Source organism: Rhinopithecus roxellana, chromosome 21 (assembly GCF_007565055.1).
Source record: "Rhinopithecus roxellana isolate Shanxi Qingling chromosome 21, ASM756505v1, whole genome shotgun sequence".
NCBI lineage: Eukaryota > Metazoa > Chordata > Mammalia > Primates > Cercopithecidae > Rhinopithecus > Rhinopithecus roxellana.
Window position 1 is genome coordinate 16,990,566 of NC_044569.1, and position 18,403 is coordinate 17,008,968.

General features: G+C 37.9%; 1 protein-coding gene across 3 annotated transcripts in view; it reads right to left on the reverse strand.

The window, feature by feature from the left end:
- The window catches only part of RPRD1A (regulation of nuclear pre-mRNA domain containing 1A), a 74,421-nt gene that overhangs the window by 24,204 nt on the left and 31,814 nt on the right, over positions 1-18,403 (reverse strand). For 2 of the 3 annotated variants that reach the window (XM_010362699.2, XM_010362698.2), the window contains exons 3-6: positions 15,962-16,068; positions 15,780-15,877; positions 12,156-12,282; positions 11,873-12,048 (exon numbers count right to left, since the gene is read on the reverse strand). In XM_010362699.2, coding sequence (XP_010361001.1) covers positions 11,873-12,048; positions 12,156-12,282; positions 15,780-15,877; positions 15,962-16,068 — 508 coding nt within the window. Of the gene's footprint in view, positions 1-9,374; positions 10,672-11,872; positions 12,049-12,155; positions 12,283-15,779; positions 15,878-15,961; positions 16,069-18,403 lie in introns of those variants that run through there. The other variant, XM_030925906.1, reaches the window with a different exon arrangement.

Here is an 18,403-nt window from a genome sequence, read left to right on the forward strand (position 1 = left end):
CATAAATATTTAAAATAAAAAAGCTTATAAATTTCTAGCAACTGTCCAGAAGATAGAACAGACTACTCTCAAAACAGTATGTTCCCTTTACACCAGAAACTTCCAAGCAGAAGCTGGCTAAACTATCTCATCTTTCAGGAAAGATTCTAGAATCATATCCAGTACAAAGTCAGTTAGATGGTCTCCAAATTCTTTCTAGTTCCTGACTATAACAAATATCATCAACCTAAAATGATACCATCACTTACGATAGAAAACCTGATTTTAAACTAGGAAAAGGACTTGAACAGACATTTCCCCAAAGCTAAACAGGCCATGAGCATATGAAAAAGATGTTCAACATCATCAATTATTAGGGAAATGCAAATCAAAACCACAATGAGATACTACCTAATACACATTAGGAGAGCTACTATCAACAAAAACAGAAAACAGCATATGTTGGGGAACCCTTGTGCACTGTTGGTGGGAATGCAAAATGTTGTAGCACTATGGAAACCAGTATGTCAGTTCTCAAGAAAATTTGAAAATAGAATTAACGTATAATCTAGCCAATTCAACTTCTCAGTCTATGCCCCCAAGTTGAACGCAGGGTCTCAAAGACATATATATATTTTATATATATATATATTTTTTGAGACAGAGTCTCACTCTGTCGCCCAGGCTAGAGTGCAGTGGCGTGATCTCGGCTCACTGCAACCTCCACCTCCCGGGTTCAAGTGATTCTCCTGCCTCAGCCTCTCAAATAGCTGGGACTACAGGCGCCAGCCACCATGCCCGGCTAATTTTTGTATTTTTAGTAGAAGCAGGGTTTCACTATGTTGGCCAGGCTGGTCTCAAACTCCTGACATAAAATAATCCACCCACAAAGTACTGGGATTACAGGCATGAGCCACGATGCCCAGCCTCAAAGATATTATTTGCACATCAACATTCATAGTAGCATTATTCACAATAGCCAAGAGGTGGAAGCAACCCAAGTATACATCCATGGCCAAACGAAAACATGCAGCGTTTACATTCAACGGATTATTATTATTAAAAAGGAAGGATTCTGACGTGTACTACAAATTGGATGAACCTCGAGGGCATTATGCTAAGGAAATAAGCCTGTCACAAAAAGAATACTGTATGCTTTCCCTTATATAAGGTATCTAGAGTAGTCAAATTCATAGAGACTGAAAGAAAAATTGGTGGCTGGGTGAAGGGGGAAATGAGAAATTGTTGTTGAATGGGTAGATACAGAGTTTCAGTTCTGCAATATGAAGAGTTCTAGAAATAAGGTGCAAAATCATGTGAATATAATTAACACTAGTGACCTATATATACTTAAAAAAGCTTAATATGGCAGATTTTACGTGTATTTTACCTGAAGTTTTTTAAAACAGTAAAACAAAACTATACCATCCCTTTGACTGAACCCAGCATTTGGTCTACTAGTTACTTTACATCACTACATACATTTAAGTAATCTGATAAAAGGCAAAGAGAAAAAAAACTATGTAAAATAAATGCTTCTGATACTTATTACCAAACTGTCCTCCACAGAGTGGACCAAATGAATTTACATCAACAATGTGTTAAGAGTTCCCATTTCCACAACCCCATGTCATTACAAAGAATATCACTTTTTTTCTTTTTCGTTTTGAAACGGAGTTCCACTCATTGCCCAGGCTGGAGTGCAACGGCGCAATCTTGGCTCACTGCAACCTCCGCCTCCTGAGTTCAAGCGATTCCCCGGCCTCAGCCTCCCGAGAAGCTGGGATTAAAGGCATGCGCCACCATGCCCAACTAATTTTTTATTTTTAGTAGAGATGGAGTTTCTCCATGTTGGTCAGGCTGGTCTTGAATTCCTGACCTCAGGTGATCTGCCCGCCTCGGCTTCCCAAAGTGCTGGGATTACAGGCCTGAGCCATCGTGACCAGGCTGTTTTCTTAAACTGTCACGAACTCAAGCATGAAAACCGTATCTCCTTATTGCTTTTTCTTTTCTTTCACTTCCAGGAATTTATGAGAAGACTATCACAGATAAGCCCAAACTTAGCTTTCACTTCCAGGAATTTATGAGAAGACTATCACAGATAAGCCCAAACTTAGCTGAAGGGTGATTCAGAGAAACGTTTTCAGTATCAAACTGGAAGTAACATAAATGCCAAAAGGTGATTTAAAGCAACGTTCTTCAAGAGCAAGGAACTGGAAGAAATATAAACACTAAACAGTTAGCTGGCTAAACAAATACTACTTCTATAGAACAATATAACTTAGCCATTAAATGAAATTTATAATCAGAAAATGTTTATAGTAAATGTGCAAAAAGACACCATATAAAATGGCATGTACAGTCTGATTCTATCCTTCTAAATCTCATCAAAGGTTATTTAATGGGTGATAAAAATTTCAGATGGTATCTGCATGTGCTTATCAATGGTTTTTCAACTATGATAAGCATGTACTACTTTTGCAGTTAAAAAAAAAATGTTAGATGTGGTGGCTCACGCCTGTAATCCCAGCACTTTGGGAGGCGAAGGCAGGTGGATCACCTGAGCCCAGCAGTACGAGACCAGCCTGCGCAACATGGTGAAACACTGTCTCTACAAAAAGCACACAAATTAGTCGACCGTTGTGGCATTCGCCTGTAGTCCCAGCTACTCGGGAGGCTGATCCCCTGAGGCCTGTGAGGTCAAGGGTGCAGTGAATCATGACTGTGCCACTGTGCTCCAACCTAGGTAACAGAGTGAGACCTTGTCTCAAAACACACACACACTTCACAGCTACCAACCACTATAGTTCAGGCTTTTACTGCTCAGAACATAGATTTTTGTAATTAAGTTTCATCTGGTCTGCCTACTGCAAATCTCTCTCCAATCTAATCCACTCAGCAACTACAACCATTTTCAGACACTGCCAACACCACCACCACTCCTTTCTTCCCTTTGGCCTGTTACCAACCTCTACTGGGCCTGACATTCAAGTGCACTCCACAATGTGGCTCCAAACTACTTTTCAGTCTCATCTAACTTCTAAGAACTGATACAGTAACAACAAAATGTAGTCTTTGTTACCAGTTTATTAAGGACATCCTTTGTCTCAAGAAAGTGTAACTGCCAATATGCATCATTGTTTTAACCATCAGAGTTCCATGAACGCCTCTCTTGACAGTTATTAGTATTAGTATTACATTTCCATTCCATGAATGAGTGAACAGGCACAAAGGGCAAGAGTGTAAATTCCTCTCTGTTACAGACTTTCATGTAAAAGAATGAACACTGGCTTAAGGACTCTGGTTTCATCTGTAGCTCCAGCTCTTCCACTAGATGGCACTTTTACTCTCTACAAATTCAGTACTTATACAATGCTATGGATTACTACCATTCATTTCTTATTCATGTTATTCTCACATATTGTTAGTGTTATTCTCCTACAGAAGGGAAAAAAACACAAGCTGGTAAAATAATTCTACAATTTCAAAATGATCATTTACTCCTTTGTTCAAAATGCTCAACTGCAGCTCTACAAACTGCATGCCTTGAACACACAGCCCACTTAAGACTTTTTAAGTATTAAAAACTCTGCTAGGCCGGGCGCGGTGGCTCAAACCTGTAATCCCAGCACTTTGGGAGGCCGAGACGGGCGGATCACAAGGTCAGGAGATCGAGACCATCCTGGCTAACCCGCTGAAACCCCGTCTCTACTAAAAAAAATACAAAAAACTAGCGGGGCGAGGTGGCGAGCGCCTGTAGTCCCAGCTACTCGGGAGGCTGAGGCAGGAGAATGGCGTAAACCCGGGAGGCGGAGCTTGCAGTGAGCTGAGATCTGGCCACTGCACTCCAGGCTGGGTGACAGAGCGAGACTCCGCCTCAGAAAAAAAAAAAAAAAAAAAAAAAAAACTCTGCTAAAATGATGTAATCAATTATGCGGGATATAATTTATTCAAAATCCTCAAGGGTCTTTCAATCATTTTTATTTATTAAAGTATCATTCTTTCCTGATTTAGTTACAAATAAGTTACCAATTTAAAATATATACCTCTTGCAAGTTACATTTCTAATGGCATTCATTTACTTAACACAAACACCTGAGTGCCTACCAGGCGACAGAAATTACTCTAAGCATTGAGGGTATGGCAACAAACATGAAAAACAAAACAAGGTTCTTTCTCTCATGAAACTAACATCCTAGTGGCAGGTGCACATGAACTAAGTATATAAAGTATTAATAGAAATAAATAATATGGAAGAAAAACAAAAACCAAAATGACAATGTAATACAGTTGGGAAGAGGGGGCCAGAGGAGTGGATAGGTGGGACCAAAAGAAAAGGATGTAGGATTCTCTGAAGACCTGACATAGGAATGTAAACCTGAGTGGAAAAGGAGCCAGCTAAGGAAATAGCAGAAGGCAAGAGCATTCCAGTCTCTCTCTGTTAACAATCAGCAAAGCAAAAACTCCGATTTTAGAACATGCTTGATACGCCTGAAAAACAAAATGCACGCCAAGGAGATGATACAAGATGAGGTTAAATGGTGTCTGATATGAGTTCAAAATAAGATCCAAAAGTGTATTGGGGGACCATTGATGAGTTTTTAAAGAGGGGTGTGATGGGTTCTTATTTCTTAAAAGATCCATATGGTTGCAATGATGTAGGAAGTTGTGAGAGGGAGCAGGAAGATCATCTTTTAAGCTAGGTAATACATGACAACCACTTAGACGGGGGTCGTTTGGCAGCAGTTATGAAATACATATATTACAGTTAATTCTTAATAATTACTTAAGACATAAAAAGTTCCATTTATATGACAGAGCAAACTCATGTTTATCTGCTCCCTCCCAATAAGTCACTAAAATAATAAAGCAATTTACACAGGCAGAAATCCGTAAGGACAGAGGAAAGTGGACCACAGCACACAGGTGTCAAGAACCTGCTGGAAGGCCAGGTGTGGTGGCTCACGCCTGTAATCTCAGCACTCTGGGAGGCTGAGGTGGGCAGATCAACTGAGGTCAGGAGTTTGAGACAAGCCTGGCCAACACGGTGAAACCCTGTCTCTGCTAAAAACACAAAAATTAGACAGCCGTGATGGCACGCACCCTTAATCCCAGCTACTCAGGAGGCTGAGGCAGGAGAATCGCTTGAACCCAGGAGGCAGAGGTTGCAGTGAGCTGAGATCATGCCACTACACTCCAGCCTAGGTGACAGAGTGAGACTCCATTTGAAAGAAGGAAAGGGAAAGGGAAAGGAAGAACGAACATGTTGGAAGATGAGGACAACTGCAACAGGAAATAATGACCAAAAGTAATGCAATTCATCCCGAGGATTGTGGATAGGTTCCGGACTTTGAAGTACCAGGCTTCTTAATATGTAACGATGAGTCTTAAGGTTGACAATGAGGATCAACTAAAACTCTTTACACAAATCTGGTAAAATCCTTATCCCATAGAACTAAAAGATGGAAGATAAGAAACTCAGCAAAACAGTGTGTGCATTTAGGGACCCAAATCACAGTGCTAAGAGGTAAAGCACTGTTCTAAAAACAGATGTCCTATGTTATCTAACCAGTAAATCTGAGGTGTTTCCCTCTGGAGAAAATGAATGGCCTTGGCAGAAGACATACAGATAATATTCAGAAATCATCAAAGACGGCAATAAGACTGGTAACAAGGATCAAGTCTTTAACATGAATCAGCCATTTCATCTTTAGAAATTTATCAGAAGAATTAACGGTATCAACACATTTGAGTGAAAAGTTAACTAAAGAGATGTTCCCTGAAATTCTGTTAAGAATATAAAAGCAATAAAAATAGACAGTCTGAGCAACACAGCAAAACCTTCTCTCTGCAAAAAATAAAATAAAAAATTGGCCAGGCGTGGTGATGTACACTTGTAGTCCTAGCTACTTGGGAGGCTGAGGCAGGAGGAGTGTGAGGTTACAGTGAACTGATCTTGCCACTGTACTCCAGTGTGGATGACAAAGTGAGATCTTGTCTATTAAATAAAAAAAGTAACGAGAACAGAGCAGTTAAATAAATTATGATACATCCATATATTAAAAGAAAAACAATGACATGTAAGATGCATATAATGTATTACATGAAAACAAAAGGACAGAAAATACAGAGTCCATAAACAGGGCTAAGTCTTTTGCTTAAGAAACTTTTTCCCTATGATGGAAATAGATTACTTGTATCATTAACAACTAAAAGACTCGATTCCTGAAAAAACTGAGTTAAACATAAAATATTTTAGACAATATTTAGGCCTCAAAAATATAAATCAAGAAACTAGTCACATGCTTCTTTGAAACATCCACAGAGCTGCATCTTACCAAATTCTAAATTTAAATCAAATACAGGCATACCTTGTTTTATCATGCTTCATTTTAATGCACTTTCAAGATATTGTGTTTTCTTATAAGCTGAGTTTGTGGCAACCCGGCACCAAACAAGTCTACAGGTACCATTTTCCCAACAGCATGTGCTCACTTAAGTGTCTGTCAAATTTTGGTATTTCTTGTGCTATTTCAAACTGCTTCACTATTCTTATGCATTATGGTAATCTGTGATGAGTGATTTAAGACAGCAAACTTAATCCACACACATTGTCTGTGTTCTCACTGCTCCAGTGACTGGCTGTCCCTGTCTCTCTCCCTCCCTATTTGCTGAGACACAATATTGGAATTGGGTCAATTAAGAATCCTACAGGTATCTCACTTTAAACCAAAAGCTAGAAGTGATTAAGCTTAGTGAGGAAGGCATGTCAAAAGCCAAAACAGGCCAAAAGTTAGGCCACTTGCACCAATTAGCCAAGTTGTAAATGCAAAGGCAAAGTTCTCGAAGGAAACTAAAATCGCCACTCCAGGCCAGGTGTGGTGGCTCATGTCTGTAATCTTAACACTTTGGGAGGCCAAGGCAGGAGGACTGTTTAAGTCCAGAAGGTCAAGACCAGCCTGGGCAACATAGTGAGACCCTGTCTCTACAAAAAAATTAAAAATTAGCCAGGCATGGTGTCACATGCCTCTATTTCCAGCTACTCAGGAGGCTGAAGTATGATTGCTAGAGCCCAGGAGGTTGAAGTTGCAGTGAGCCGTGATCAAGCCACTGCACTCAAGCCTGGACAAGAGTGACACAATAGCTCAAAAGAAAGTGGGGGGCTACTCTAGTGTACACACAAATAAGAAAGCGAAACAGCCTTACTGGTAGAAAGTTTTAGTAGTCTGGATAGAAGATCAAACCAGCCACATTCCCTTAAACCAAAGCCTAATCCAGAGCAAGGCCCGAACTCTCAATTCTATGAGGTCTGAGAGAGGTAAAGAAACTACAGATGCCAAGCTTGAAATTAGCAGAGGGTTTATGGGGTTTATGGAAAGAAGCTGTCTCCATAACTTCAAAGTACAAAGTGAAGCAGCAAGTGGATATAAAAACTGCATCAAGTTACCTAGAGGCTCTAGCTAAGGTCTTTGATGACGGTGGCTACACTAAACAACAGATTTTCCATGTAGAAAAAGAGCCTGGTACTATAAGAAGATGCCATCTGGGACTTTCACAGCTAGAGAAAAATAAATGCCTGGCTTCAAAGCTTCAACAAACAAGCTGACCCCCATTAGGAGCTAAAGTAGCTGATGACTTTTAAGTAGAGGCCAATGTTCATTTACCATTCTGAAAATTCTAAGGTCCTTAAGAATTAATTATGCTAAATTTACTCTGCCTATGCTCTATAAATGAAACAAGTATGGATGACAATGTATCTATTTACAGTATAGCTTACTGAATATTTTAAGCCCACTGTTGAGACCTATAAAATATTACTATTGGCCAGATGTAGTGATTCCCACCTGTAGTCACAGCACTTTGGGAGGCCAAGGTGGGAAGGCTGCTTGACCCAAGAGTTCAAGACTAGCCTGGGCAACACAGCGGGAACTCTTCTTTACAAAACATTTACAAATTAGCCAGGCATGGTGGCACACACCTGCAGTCCTAGCTACTTGGGAGACTGAAGCAGGAAGATAACTTGTACTCATGAGTTCAAGGTTATGGTGAGCTGTGATTGCATGACCACTCCAGCCCGGGCAACAGAACAAGAGCCTGTCTCCAAAATAACAACAGTAATAAATTACTATTCATTGACAACGTACCTGGTCACCCAAGAGCTCTGATGAAGACGCACAATGTGACTAGTGTTCATGCCTGCTAACACATGTGTTCTGCCACTTATAGATCAAAGAGTAATTTCGACATTCAAGTCTCACTATTTAAGAAATATATTTCATAAGGCCATATAGCTGCCATAGTGACTTCTGTGATGAATATGGGCAAAGTAAACTGAAAACTTTCAGAAAATGATTCATGATTCTAGATGGCATTAAGAACATTCATGATTCATGGGAGGAGATAAAATACCAACATTAACAGGAGTTTGGAAGAAGTTTATTCCAATTCTCATGCCTGACTTTGTGGGGTTCAAGACTTCAGTGGTAGAAATAACTGTGGATGTCCTGCAAATAGCAAGAGAATGAGAAATAGAAGTGGAGCCTGAAGATGCGACTGAATTGCTCCAATCTCATAAAACTTGTTGATGAGGAGTTGCTCCTTATGGATGAGCAAAAAAAGTGGTTTCCTGAGACAGAATCTACTCCCAGTGGAGGTGAAATGACAACAAGGATTTACTAGATAAAGCAGTAGCAGGGCTTGAGAAAATTGATTCTAATTTTGAAAGAAGTTCCACTGTAGGCAAAATGCTATCAAATTTACTGCATCCTACAGAGAAATCTTCCAAGAAAGAAGTCAATTGATACAGCAAACTTTATCACTGTTAATAAATTGCCACAGCCACCCCATCCTTCAGCAATCACCACTCTAATCAGTCAACAGCCATCAATATCGAGGCAAGACCCTCCACTAGCAAAGAGGACGACTAACAGAAGGCTCAGATGATTAATTTTTAGCAATGAAATATTTTTAACTAATATATGCACATTTTTATGCATAATGCTAATGCACACTTAGACAACAGTAAAGTGTAAACATAACTTTTGTATGTACTAGGAAACAATGTCAAAATCAAAATGTCATTTTAATTCTCCTATTCATGTATGCCTTCCAAGACAATAAGCTAACCGAACAACAGTTTATAAAATACTTTCAACTTCAGAATGGCAACATGATTCCTATAGCAATCCCTAAAATAAATAAATGTAAACTAAATTTATTAATAGTCTATTTTAACAGTTATCTGCTGTATGTGTGCGTGTGTGTGTGTGTGACGGAGTCTCGCTCTGTCGCCCAGTCTGGAAGGCAATGATGTGATCTCAGCTCACACTGCAACCTCCACCTCATGTTGGCCATGCTGGTCTTGAACTCCTGACCTCAAGTGATTCACCCAGCTCAGCTTCCCAAAGTGATGAGATTACAGGTGTGAACCACCACACCTGGCCCAACAGTTATCTGCTTCTGTTTGTAACCAACTATAGTCAGAAGTTTTAAAAATAATGATTAATGATTTCTTAAAACACAAATTTTAAACCACTTCAGGTTTTCATTCATTACACATGCTTTAATAATGGCTTCCTTAAGAAATATGAAATGGCCAATTCCTGAATTGATACTTTAAATTTATATTCCATTTTCAAAAAAGCTGCAACTAATGATACATCAGTATCTGGTCAATCACAGTTAATGTTCAAAGTTACATAGTGGATGAAAATTATTTGATGGTATCACAGCTGATTCAGAAAATATAAATCTTCGCCTCTCAGTCTCAACTTCAAAGTGATGCCACCTACTTGGTACAAAAAAGTCTAAATATCTCAAATCATTTCCACATCTTCTACAAAGGAATAACATAGTTCTAAGTGATAATTTACAAAGAGTTCTGTGGAATAACTTTCAAGTTTATTTCTCTACTTGTAAAGAGTATTTCTTTACTTGTTAAAAAAAAAAACAGCTGAACATAATTGATTTCTTCTTTATAATATAAAATCCAGTTATGCAGAACAACAACAACAAAAGTTCCTAGAAGGCTTTATTTCAAGACAGTAATTACCTCTGAGGAGAGAGGGAGCAGAAAAAGTTGGAAAAATAGGGCTTTAGCATTTGCTGTAATCTTAAGTAAAAACAGGAAGCAAATGTGTCTTTTTGATGAAGTGCACTGGCTCTGGAGGCAGATTCTCTGGGTTCCAAACAACTCACTAGCTCTTTGTGACCTTAGGCAAGTTAATCTCCCTGTGCCTCAGTTCTGTATCTATCAAATGTGGATAATACATCCTGCTGTATAAGATTAAATGAGTGGATTATGTGAAGTGCCGAGAATAGTACCTGACACATGAATGTTAACATTATTATTATCATCAGCCTCATTATCTATGCCTGTTATTATTAGCCTCATAATCTATGACTACCAACTATGAAATGTGGCTGGAAGGCACTGGGGAAAGAGGGGATTATGGGGAGTGGCATCTCATCTATTTTCTACAGTTACACTTCAAATTAAGTTCTATTTTTGTAAACAGTGACAAAAGACCATCATCATAAGTGAGAAAGTATAAAGAAGAATAAAGTTACAGTCTTCTCTTCAATTTTCAAAAACATGAGACAATACAGGCTTTGGGGTTTGATATTTATTTTTAGCAGGAAGAATACACTAATGGTGATGACATCGTTAGAAGATACGCCCATGTCCAATATCTGCAACAGAAGCTCAATAGAAGTTAAAGAAACCGTACTAAAACACTAAAGACAAAAATTGTATGACATTACTTACCCTTAATTCTGTGGACAATAAAACAAGTAACACTATGTTTAAGATTGAGGTTTCATCACAAGGTGAAATACTGGCAAGTTAATTATCAAAACCATCTTTTCCTTTCCATGTAGAAGTGGGCAACATCTTCAAAGGTAGAGCATAGTGCCCGCCGACAATTATCATCTGAGGGTATTTACATGAGCAGAGAAGGAGTAAATTGAAAAGGAGTAGTGCTAACTTGAGAGCCAGGAATTTGAGGTGGGAATAATTAAGTAGCAGCTCTCATAGGTAGCAATGGCAATCTAATCTAAGCACCATTTTTGGCACAATTAGAGACTGCTGAATCAATAACTAAACACGAATAAAAATAATTTAATGGGGTAGTACCATGACATTCCTACAGATTTACAGTGAGCTTTCTGTAAATAAAGGGATTCAAGTAAGAAATTCTCCTACATATTATTACAATAAGAAATTGCCACAACAATACAAGTTAAACAAGAACTCAGCAACTGAAAGATTTTTTTACATAAAACCAAATCTGGCTCATGTATCCCTAACAATTGCTACTCTAATCAAAGGAAATATGAGCATTTTTTTTTATTATCTCCTGCACTCCCAGATTTCTCATCAGCAGTACTAATTATTACTCAATTTACAGGAGCAATGAATTTCTACCTAAAGGTGTGAGCCGGGAGTGGGGCTGGGAACACGTAAGCATTAGAATCGGTGGGTGGAATTAAGGGAGTAATTTAAAGCCTTAATGGTGTACCTAAAAGACTACATCTTCTCAAAACAAAAACTAAATAAATCCTACTACAAGTTACTGCCACCTGCTATTTTCCTATTATTTCTGTGATAGATAAGGGTTAAATTGATAAGACAAATTACAGTTGCATGGAATTTCACAAGAATAATTTTTAAATGCAACCAATTTTGCTAATTCCAAATTTCCAAGTTTACTTGCAAGGTTAATTTGGTTCAAGTAGAAGAAAAACCATTAATACAAGGAGAAGCTTACCTAGGCTACTGCCAGGTCTATGTTAAAAAATGCAAAATGTGCATATAGATTAAAATATTTTAAAATTCCTAACAAAAAGTAAATTAAATAAATAAGCACTAAAGAAGAAAAAGGTTACGCACTTCCAATTTATGCTCTTTCTCTGCAAGGGCTTCCTTTTGACAACGAAGAAAATCTGCTAACATTCGAGTGAGTTGCTTCCTATCATCTATTTCTGCTGCCAATCTGCCATTGTAATCTGCCAGCAACATACACGCATCCTCTACCATTTTGGAAAGTCTTTCTCCAGATTCTTTATCTAAGAAAAGCATAGGATAATAAAATATTATACAACAAAAACAATGACATATGCTGTTCTCTCATCCAACTCCCAAAAAAGTTCTGCATCACATTTTCTTTTCTTACCTGTTATTTTATCTAATAGAGATACTTCTTGGACTTCAACAGGTAAAGAAGCTATCCTCTGATGAACTGCTGCGTCACCTGAGGCTGCATTTTCTAGATCTTGTAGTGCTCTAACGAGATCTAGAGTCTAAAAAGTACACAACTTCAGAACCAAAACAAATTAAGCTTAAACAAGTGCAAAAGACTTCAATTTCATATTCTTTCATCCCTATGGGCTATTTACTAGCACAAAGCTTCTAATATAAACTGCTTTTGAAGACAATCAATTTCTTTTATATATTAAGAAAAAAGGAAGCTATACTATGTTAGGTGTTGAAAATATAAACAAGACAAGGCCCTAGACCTTGAAGACAGCTTACTCCAGTGGTAGAGACAGAGTGTAAAAATAATTATCTGAGTACTAAAATGAGGTAAGCAACTGATTTATATGGCAAATACATCAGTGGTAAAAGAGAAGGTAGACTTTAACTTCAACCTAGAGAATACAAGTTTTATGTATGATATATTCATTACATTATCATTGTACACGAGCTTTTTTTTAGTATTAAATTGGATATTAGGGAAAGAGGGTTACAAATCATCTACTACAACACAGAAGAGTCTCCCAGATTTCATTTCTAAATGCTGTAATTAAAGCCCAAGAGAAATGTAGCTCTGGAATATGTTCAAATATGATATCTTCAACTATCCAATGGCTTGTTAATAAGATCATTAAAATATTTCAAAATTCCATAATCTGATGACTAGTATTTACATATTGCTTAACCAGTACTGAAATTATTTTATCATTAAAATATTTACTTCCACTGTTTTCATACAAGCTATAATTAGGAGAGAAGAGCAACTCTTTGCTGGTGATTTCACAAATCATAATGTCTACAAAGTTACTCCAAAGAAAAACAATTGAATTTTATTTTACTAGTCTCCACTCTCCGGCCCATCTTTTTCATCTTTCTTTCTTCTTTTAATTTCTAAGACTAGATTCAGAAACACTAGGAAATTACACATATGCTTTAAAAAATATATGATATTAGTAATTCTGTGTATATATAAAGATTTTTAAACTATTCCCTTGAAAAAAATGGTAGCACATGACAAATGATCAAATGTGGTAGGAATGAATGAAACTAATAAGAAATATACTATCCTACGTGTGCTCACTCATTCAAAGTGTTTAAAATTTCAGTATTTTAAAAAATAATTTCATTGTAAGATATATCCTCTCTACAATTCAGGTGTGCTTAAGAGTAACAACAATTACCAGAAAGCTTGTTTCTCATGTTGCCCCAACTAACTACTATTTTTTAAATCATTCTTAGAAAATTCTAATTGCCTAGAGTTCTAAGAAGAAATCTGGCTTTACTGTCTTGGCAATGCATTGAAGCTTTAATTACAATCTGATGTCATCACGCCTTCACAGTCCTACATAAGTACATTCTAAGTTCCCAATGCCTCATCAAGGATCCGATAAGAAAGCAAAGTTGTATGAAACAACACTAAGCCTAGTACTTTCTACTAGAGGAGAATGAAATGAGTTTAACCGGATCCTACAAAGAGATTTTAGCCATTCTTATAAAGAATAACACACACAAAAAATGAAGACCACAAAGCTGAACCATTGATAATTAAGCAGCACAACTAATCTAAAAAACGGTCATTATAAAACAAAGAGCAATAGCATTTTATTCAAGTATTAGAGAAGAGGCAAATGATTACTTAAAAACATTCCTAAGATATGCAACTGTGGTTACTCTTTCATCAGGGAGAGTGGAAGGAGGCCAGATCCTTTATCTAGAACTCAGGTAAAACACTGTTCATGGAATCATGAGGCTCTTAGCCAAAAATGATTTTCTGTCATGAGTTATTACCAAATAGGAAGAGACATAAATCTTAGCGTTTGGTTGTTCCAAATGTTACATTTTTATCACTTTTCTATTCAAGCTCTTGTCCATAGTAGCCAGTGGGCTTCAGCATTCCTATCACTGAACAAACAGGTAGGCTGACTCAGGTCCTGGCCTTGGTCTCATTCCTTCTGCTTCTCCAGTACTGAGACTAATATAAATCCACAATTACAGGTAGTAATTGATTGTATTTTCTTTCAAGCTCCCTTTATGGGGGAAAGAGCTCCTCCAAGCCTCTGATTTTATTCAGTGAATTTAGGTTCAGTCCTCTCACTCCCACAGAGCACTGTGAGTTCCTGTGACCCTAGAGGATACTAATTTCTGGCAACCCCATGTCTGCTTCTGGACCAGGGCTCAGCAGGAGCCAGATTTTGTCTCACTTATGAAGTTAGGTATACAATTTCTAGACCATGAAAATATATTCACCTTGTTTTAAGAGTATGGTTATGTCTTCATTTTCTCATTTTACACTTTATCTGTCTCCCCTACATGTTTGAAACATAGGAGGAAGCTTAAAGACTCAATGCCCACTTAAAAAAAAAAAAGTCTTTCTGGAATTAATCTGATGATTAAGGAATACCATACTGTACCAATGTGGGAGGACACAGAGTACTAAGATAATGATTCTAACTTATCTTATTTTTCCACAGAACTACATAGTTCTATATAGTTAAACAGAAATGTATGAACACATATGTATCACTCCAACACTACCTTTTTTTTTTTTTTTTTTTTTTTTTGAAACAGAGTCTCGCTCTGTCACCCATGCTGGAGTGCAGAGGCGCAATCTTGGCTCACTGCAAGCTCTGCCTCCCGGGTTAACGCCATTCTCCTGCCTCAGTCTCCCGAGTAGCTGGGATTACAGGCACCCGCCACCACCTCCCGCTAATTTTTTGTATTTTTTAGTAGAGACGGGGTTTCATGGCATTAGCCAGGATGGTCTCGATCTCCTGACCTTGTGATCCACCCGCCTCGGCCTCCCAAAGTGCTGGGATTATAGGTGTGAGCCACCGCACTCGGCCACTCTAACACTACTTTTTACATTTAAAAACAAAAATACTTAAAGGGGCAGTGTTTATGTCCAATAACAAAAATTTTAGTGTATATAAATCATATATGGGCCAGGCACAGTGGCTCATGCCTATAATCCCAGCACTTTGGGAGGCCAAGGCAGGAGGATCACTTGAGGCCAGGAGTTCAAGACCAGCCTGGCCAACATGGTGAAACCCTAACTCTATTAAAAATACAAAAATCAGCTGGGCTTGGTGGCCCATGCCTGTAATCCCAGCTATTTGGAAGGCTGAGGCAGGAGAATCACTTGAACCCGGCAGGCAAAGGTTGCAGTGAGCCAAGATAGTGCCACTGCACTCCAGCCTGGGGGACACAGTGAAACTCCATCTCCAAAAAAAAAAAAAAAAAAATCATATAACAAAATAGGCATGTTTTATTTTTAAAAGAATCTGTTTAAATAACTGAAATCTCACCATATCTAACCATGCTTGGCAATTAAAAATCCTCTTTCTATGCAAAATATGATTTCTATACAATATACAACATACTACATTAATTTGTTAATGAGGAAATAAGAGATATTCATGTGGCTTCTTTCTTATACCCAAAAGTATAATAGAAATCAATTTACAGAAGTGAAACAAAATTAATAAAGCTTGGTGGCAACACAAAGTAGAAGTTCGTAACTCTTTTAACAGGGTAAAACTTCTACCTGTGGTGGTTCACTTGGAGATCCCAGAGAGGAACAGTTTTCATTTTCATCCACCTTTATCTGTTCGTAAGTTCGCTTCCTAGGCTTCTTATCACCATCTGAAATGAAAGAACATTTAAGTTTTAATGAAGAATACATTTTAATGAAGAGATCGAGATAAGAGATCAGGATTCTACACTTACACAGAGCTTGTTTAAGTTGTTCCAACACATCATTTTCATAAACAGACCTTTCTTCCCAAATAGATAACACTCTTCCAAGGTGCTTCTTACAACTTTCATCAGTTTCACTAAAAAAAAAAACAAAAAAAAAAACAAAAATGTTAACAGTAAAAATATATAGTGCTATTAAAAAGATAATGGTAACTTTAAAGATAATCAGACATTCATTCCCTGGAAAAAACTGTCCAAATATCTACTTAGCATCACTATGTGGCCAGCAGTTCAAAACTGAAGTGATCAAGACACACTGCTTGCTAGTTCTAGTAAACATTTTATAAACATATTATTAAACAACCAAAAAAAGTTTAAACTGTAAAAGTTTTAGTACTGGCTACTAGGGATTTTCCTATCCTAATGGGGGCTAGACATGGGGCTAAGGAAGATTTCTAATAGATAATTTTTTAATTTACTCAACAAATATTTATTGATCCAGTTACTATCTTTGACATGGAGATACAAATGCAGCTTACGGCAGCTGTTACTTTATAAGTATCATAAAAAAGAACAAAGTGCTTAAGACCGACCTGGCCCAGTTTAAGAGATATCCGGAAGAGTATTTATGGAAATGATACTCAATTTGAGATCTTAAGACTAGACATATGGGGAAATGAAAAACAGACTACTCCCAACTGTTTCCTACCTCCTTCACTGCTATCACTGTAGACTGAAACACTATTATGTCTTGCTTAGAATTCTGTAGTCTTCTCACGATCTCCCAGCCTCTACTCTTTTACTCTATTCTGTACAAAGCATCCTAATGTAAATCAGGTTATACAGCTCTCGATCCTCCAAGAGCTACCAATCATATCAAAAATAAAACCAAAATCCTTACTCTGGGCCACAAGGCCCACATGTTCTGCTTTCTGGCAATCCCTCAGTACACACTCCCTAATACCATACAAATTTCCTTGCTAAGGTCCTCAAACATGTCCAGCACACAGCTATCTCATTTTTTTTGGCCACATATTCTCTCTGCCTAGAATCCTTTCTGCCTAGTCAAATGGCTCATTTCATCCCTTCCTTTGGTCTTTGTTCAAATGCCACCTTCTCCAAATTGTTGTTCTTTATCTCATCACATAACTGAGCACCCTCATACCATCTAGTTCCTTCCCTGCTTTGTATCTCTTGCTAGCATTTGTCATCTGACATTATGCATTCACTCATCTATCTACTTATTACCTTTGTCATCCACTGAAATGCAGGCTCCAGTAGACCAAACTTTGGCTTGGTCACTACTACTCAGGGTTTTGCATATAGTAGGCAGCCAATAAATATTTTATTGAATTCTAGGGAGGGGCAACATATATATAAGCCTTAAGGCAGAAAGAACTAAAAATTAAGGTTAATTTAGCTTAAACTGTAGACTACAGATTGTGTGGAATAAATGTGAGACAGGAGTCTGGGGACATAGGCAGTGCCACGAAGGAACATCTTAAGTCTTGCTCAGGACTTTAGACTTCATCTCTAAAACAAATGGGAACCACTCAAAAGCAAGGAAGTATTATGACCGGCTCTGCAACTCTGTTTAGTTTTCTAAAGAAATTAAACAATACTAAAGACTACTGCAATTATACCAAAAAGACATTATGCTAACTAAAAGGGAAAGAAATCCAAAGAACTGAGTCAAGGTGTACTATATGAGATATGGGAAGTGAAGGAGAAAGAAGAGTTTAAAGATAACACAATTTCTTGCACAGGCATCTGGATAAATCGAGTTGCCATTCACAGAGTATAAAACCTACGGGAGGGGCACGTATGGCGGGAAGCAAGGACATAATGAGTTCTGTATCAGACACAGCGAGTCTGAGATGTCTGAAGACGCATACAACTAAAAATGTCAAAAGGTAATTGGGCACACAGGTTTGGAACAAAAACAACCTGGACTGGAGCATAAAACTATAAATCATTAAAGTGTGGAGAATAACCAAACACATGCAATGTACAAAATTACCCAGAGGGCAAGTAAATAATAGAAACAGGCTGGGCATGGTGGCTCACGCCTGTAATCCCAGCACTTTGGGAGGCTGAGGCAGGTGGATCACGAGGTCAGGAGTTCAAGACCAGCCTGGCCAAGATGGTGAAACCTTGTCTCTACTAAAAACACAAAAATTAGCTGGGCGCAGTGGCAGGCCACCTGTAATTCCAGCTACTCGGGAGGCTGAGGTAAGAAAATCGCTTAAATCCAGGCAGCAGAGGTTACAGTGAGCCGAAATCACACCACTGTACTCCAGCCTGGGTGACAGAGTGAGACTCTGTCTCAAAAAAAACAACAACAAAAAATAGAAACAGTACCAAGTGCATATGGAAATATTCGTTACAAGACCGATAGCTTTTTGATTTTTAATTATATACCTTCATTCATTTTTAATGAAGTTCATTTTAATGAAGTTCATTCCAATAAAG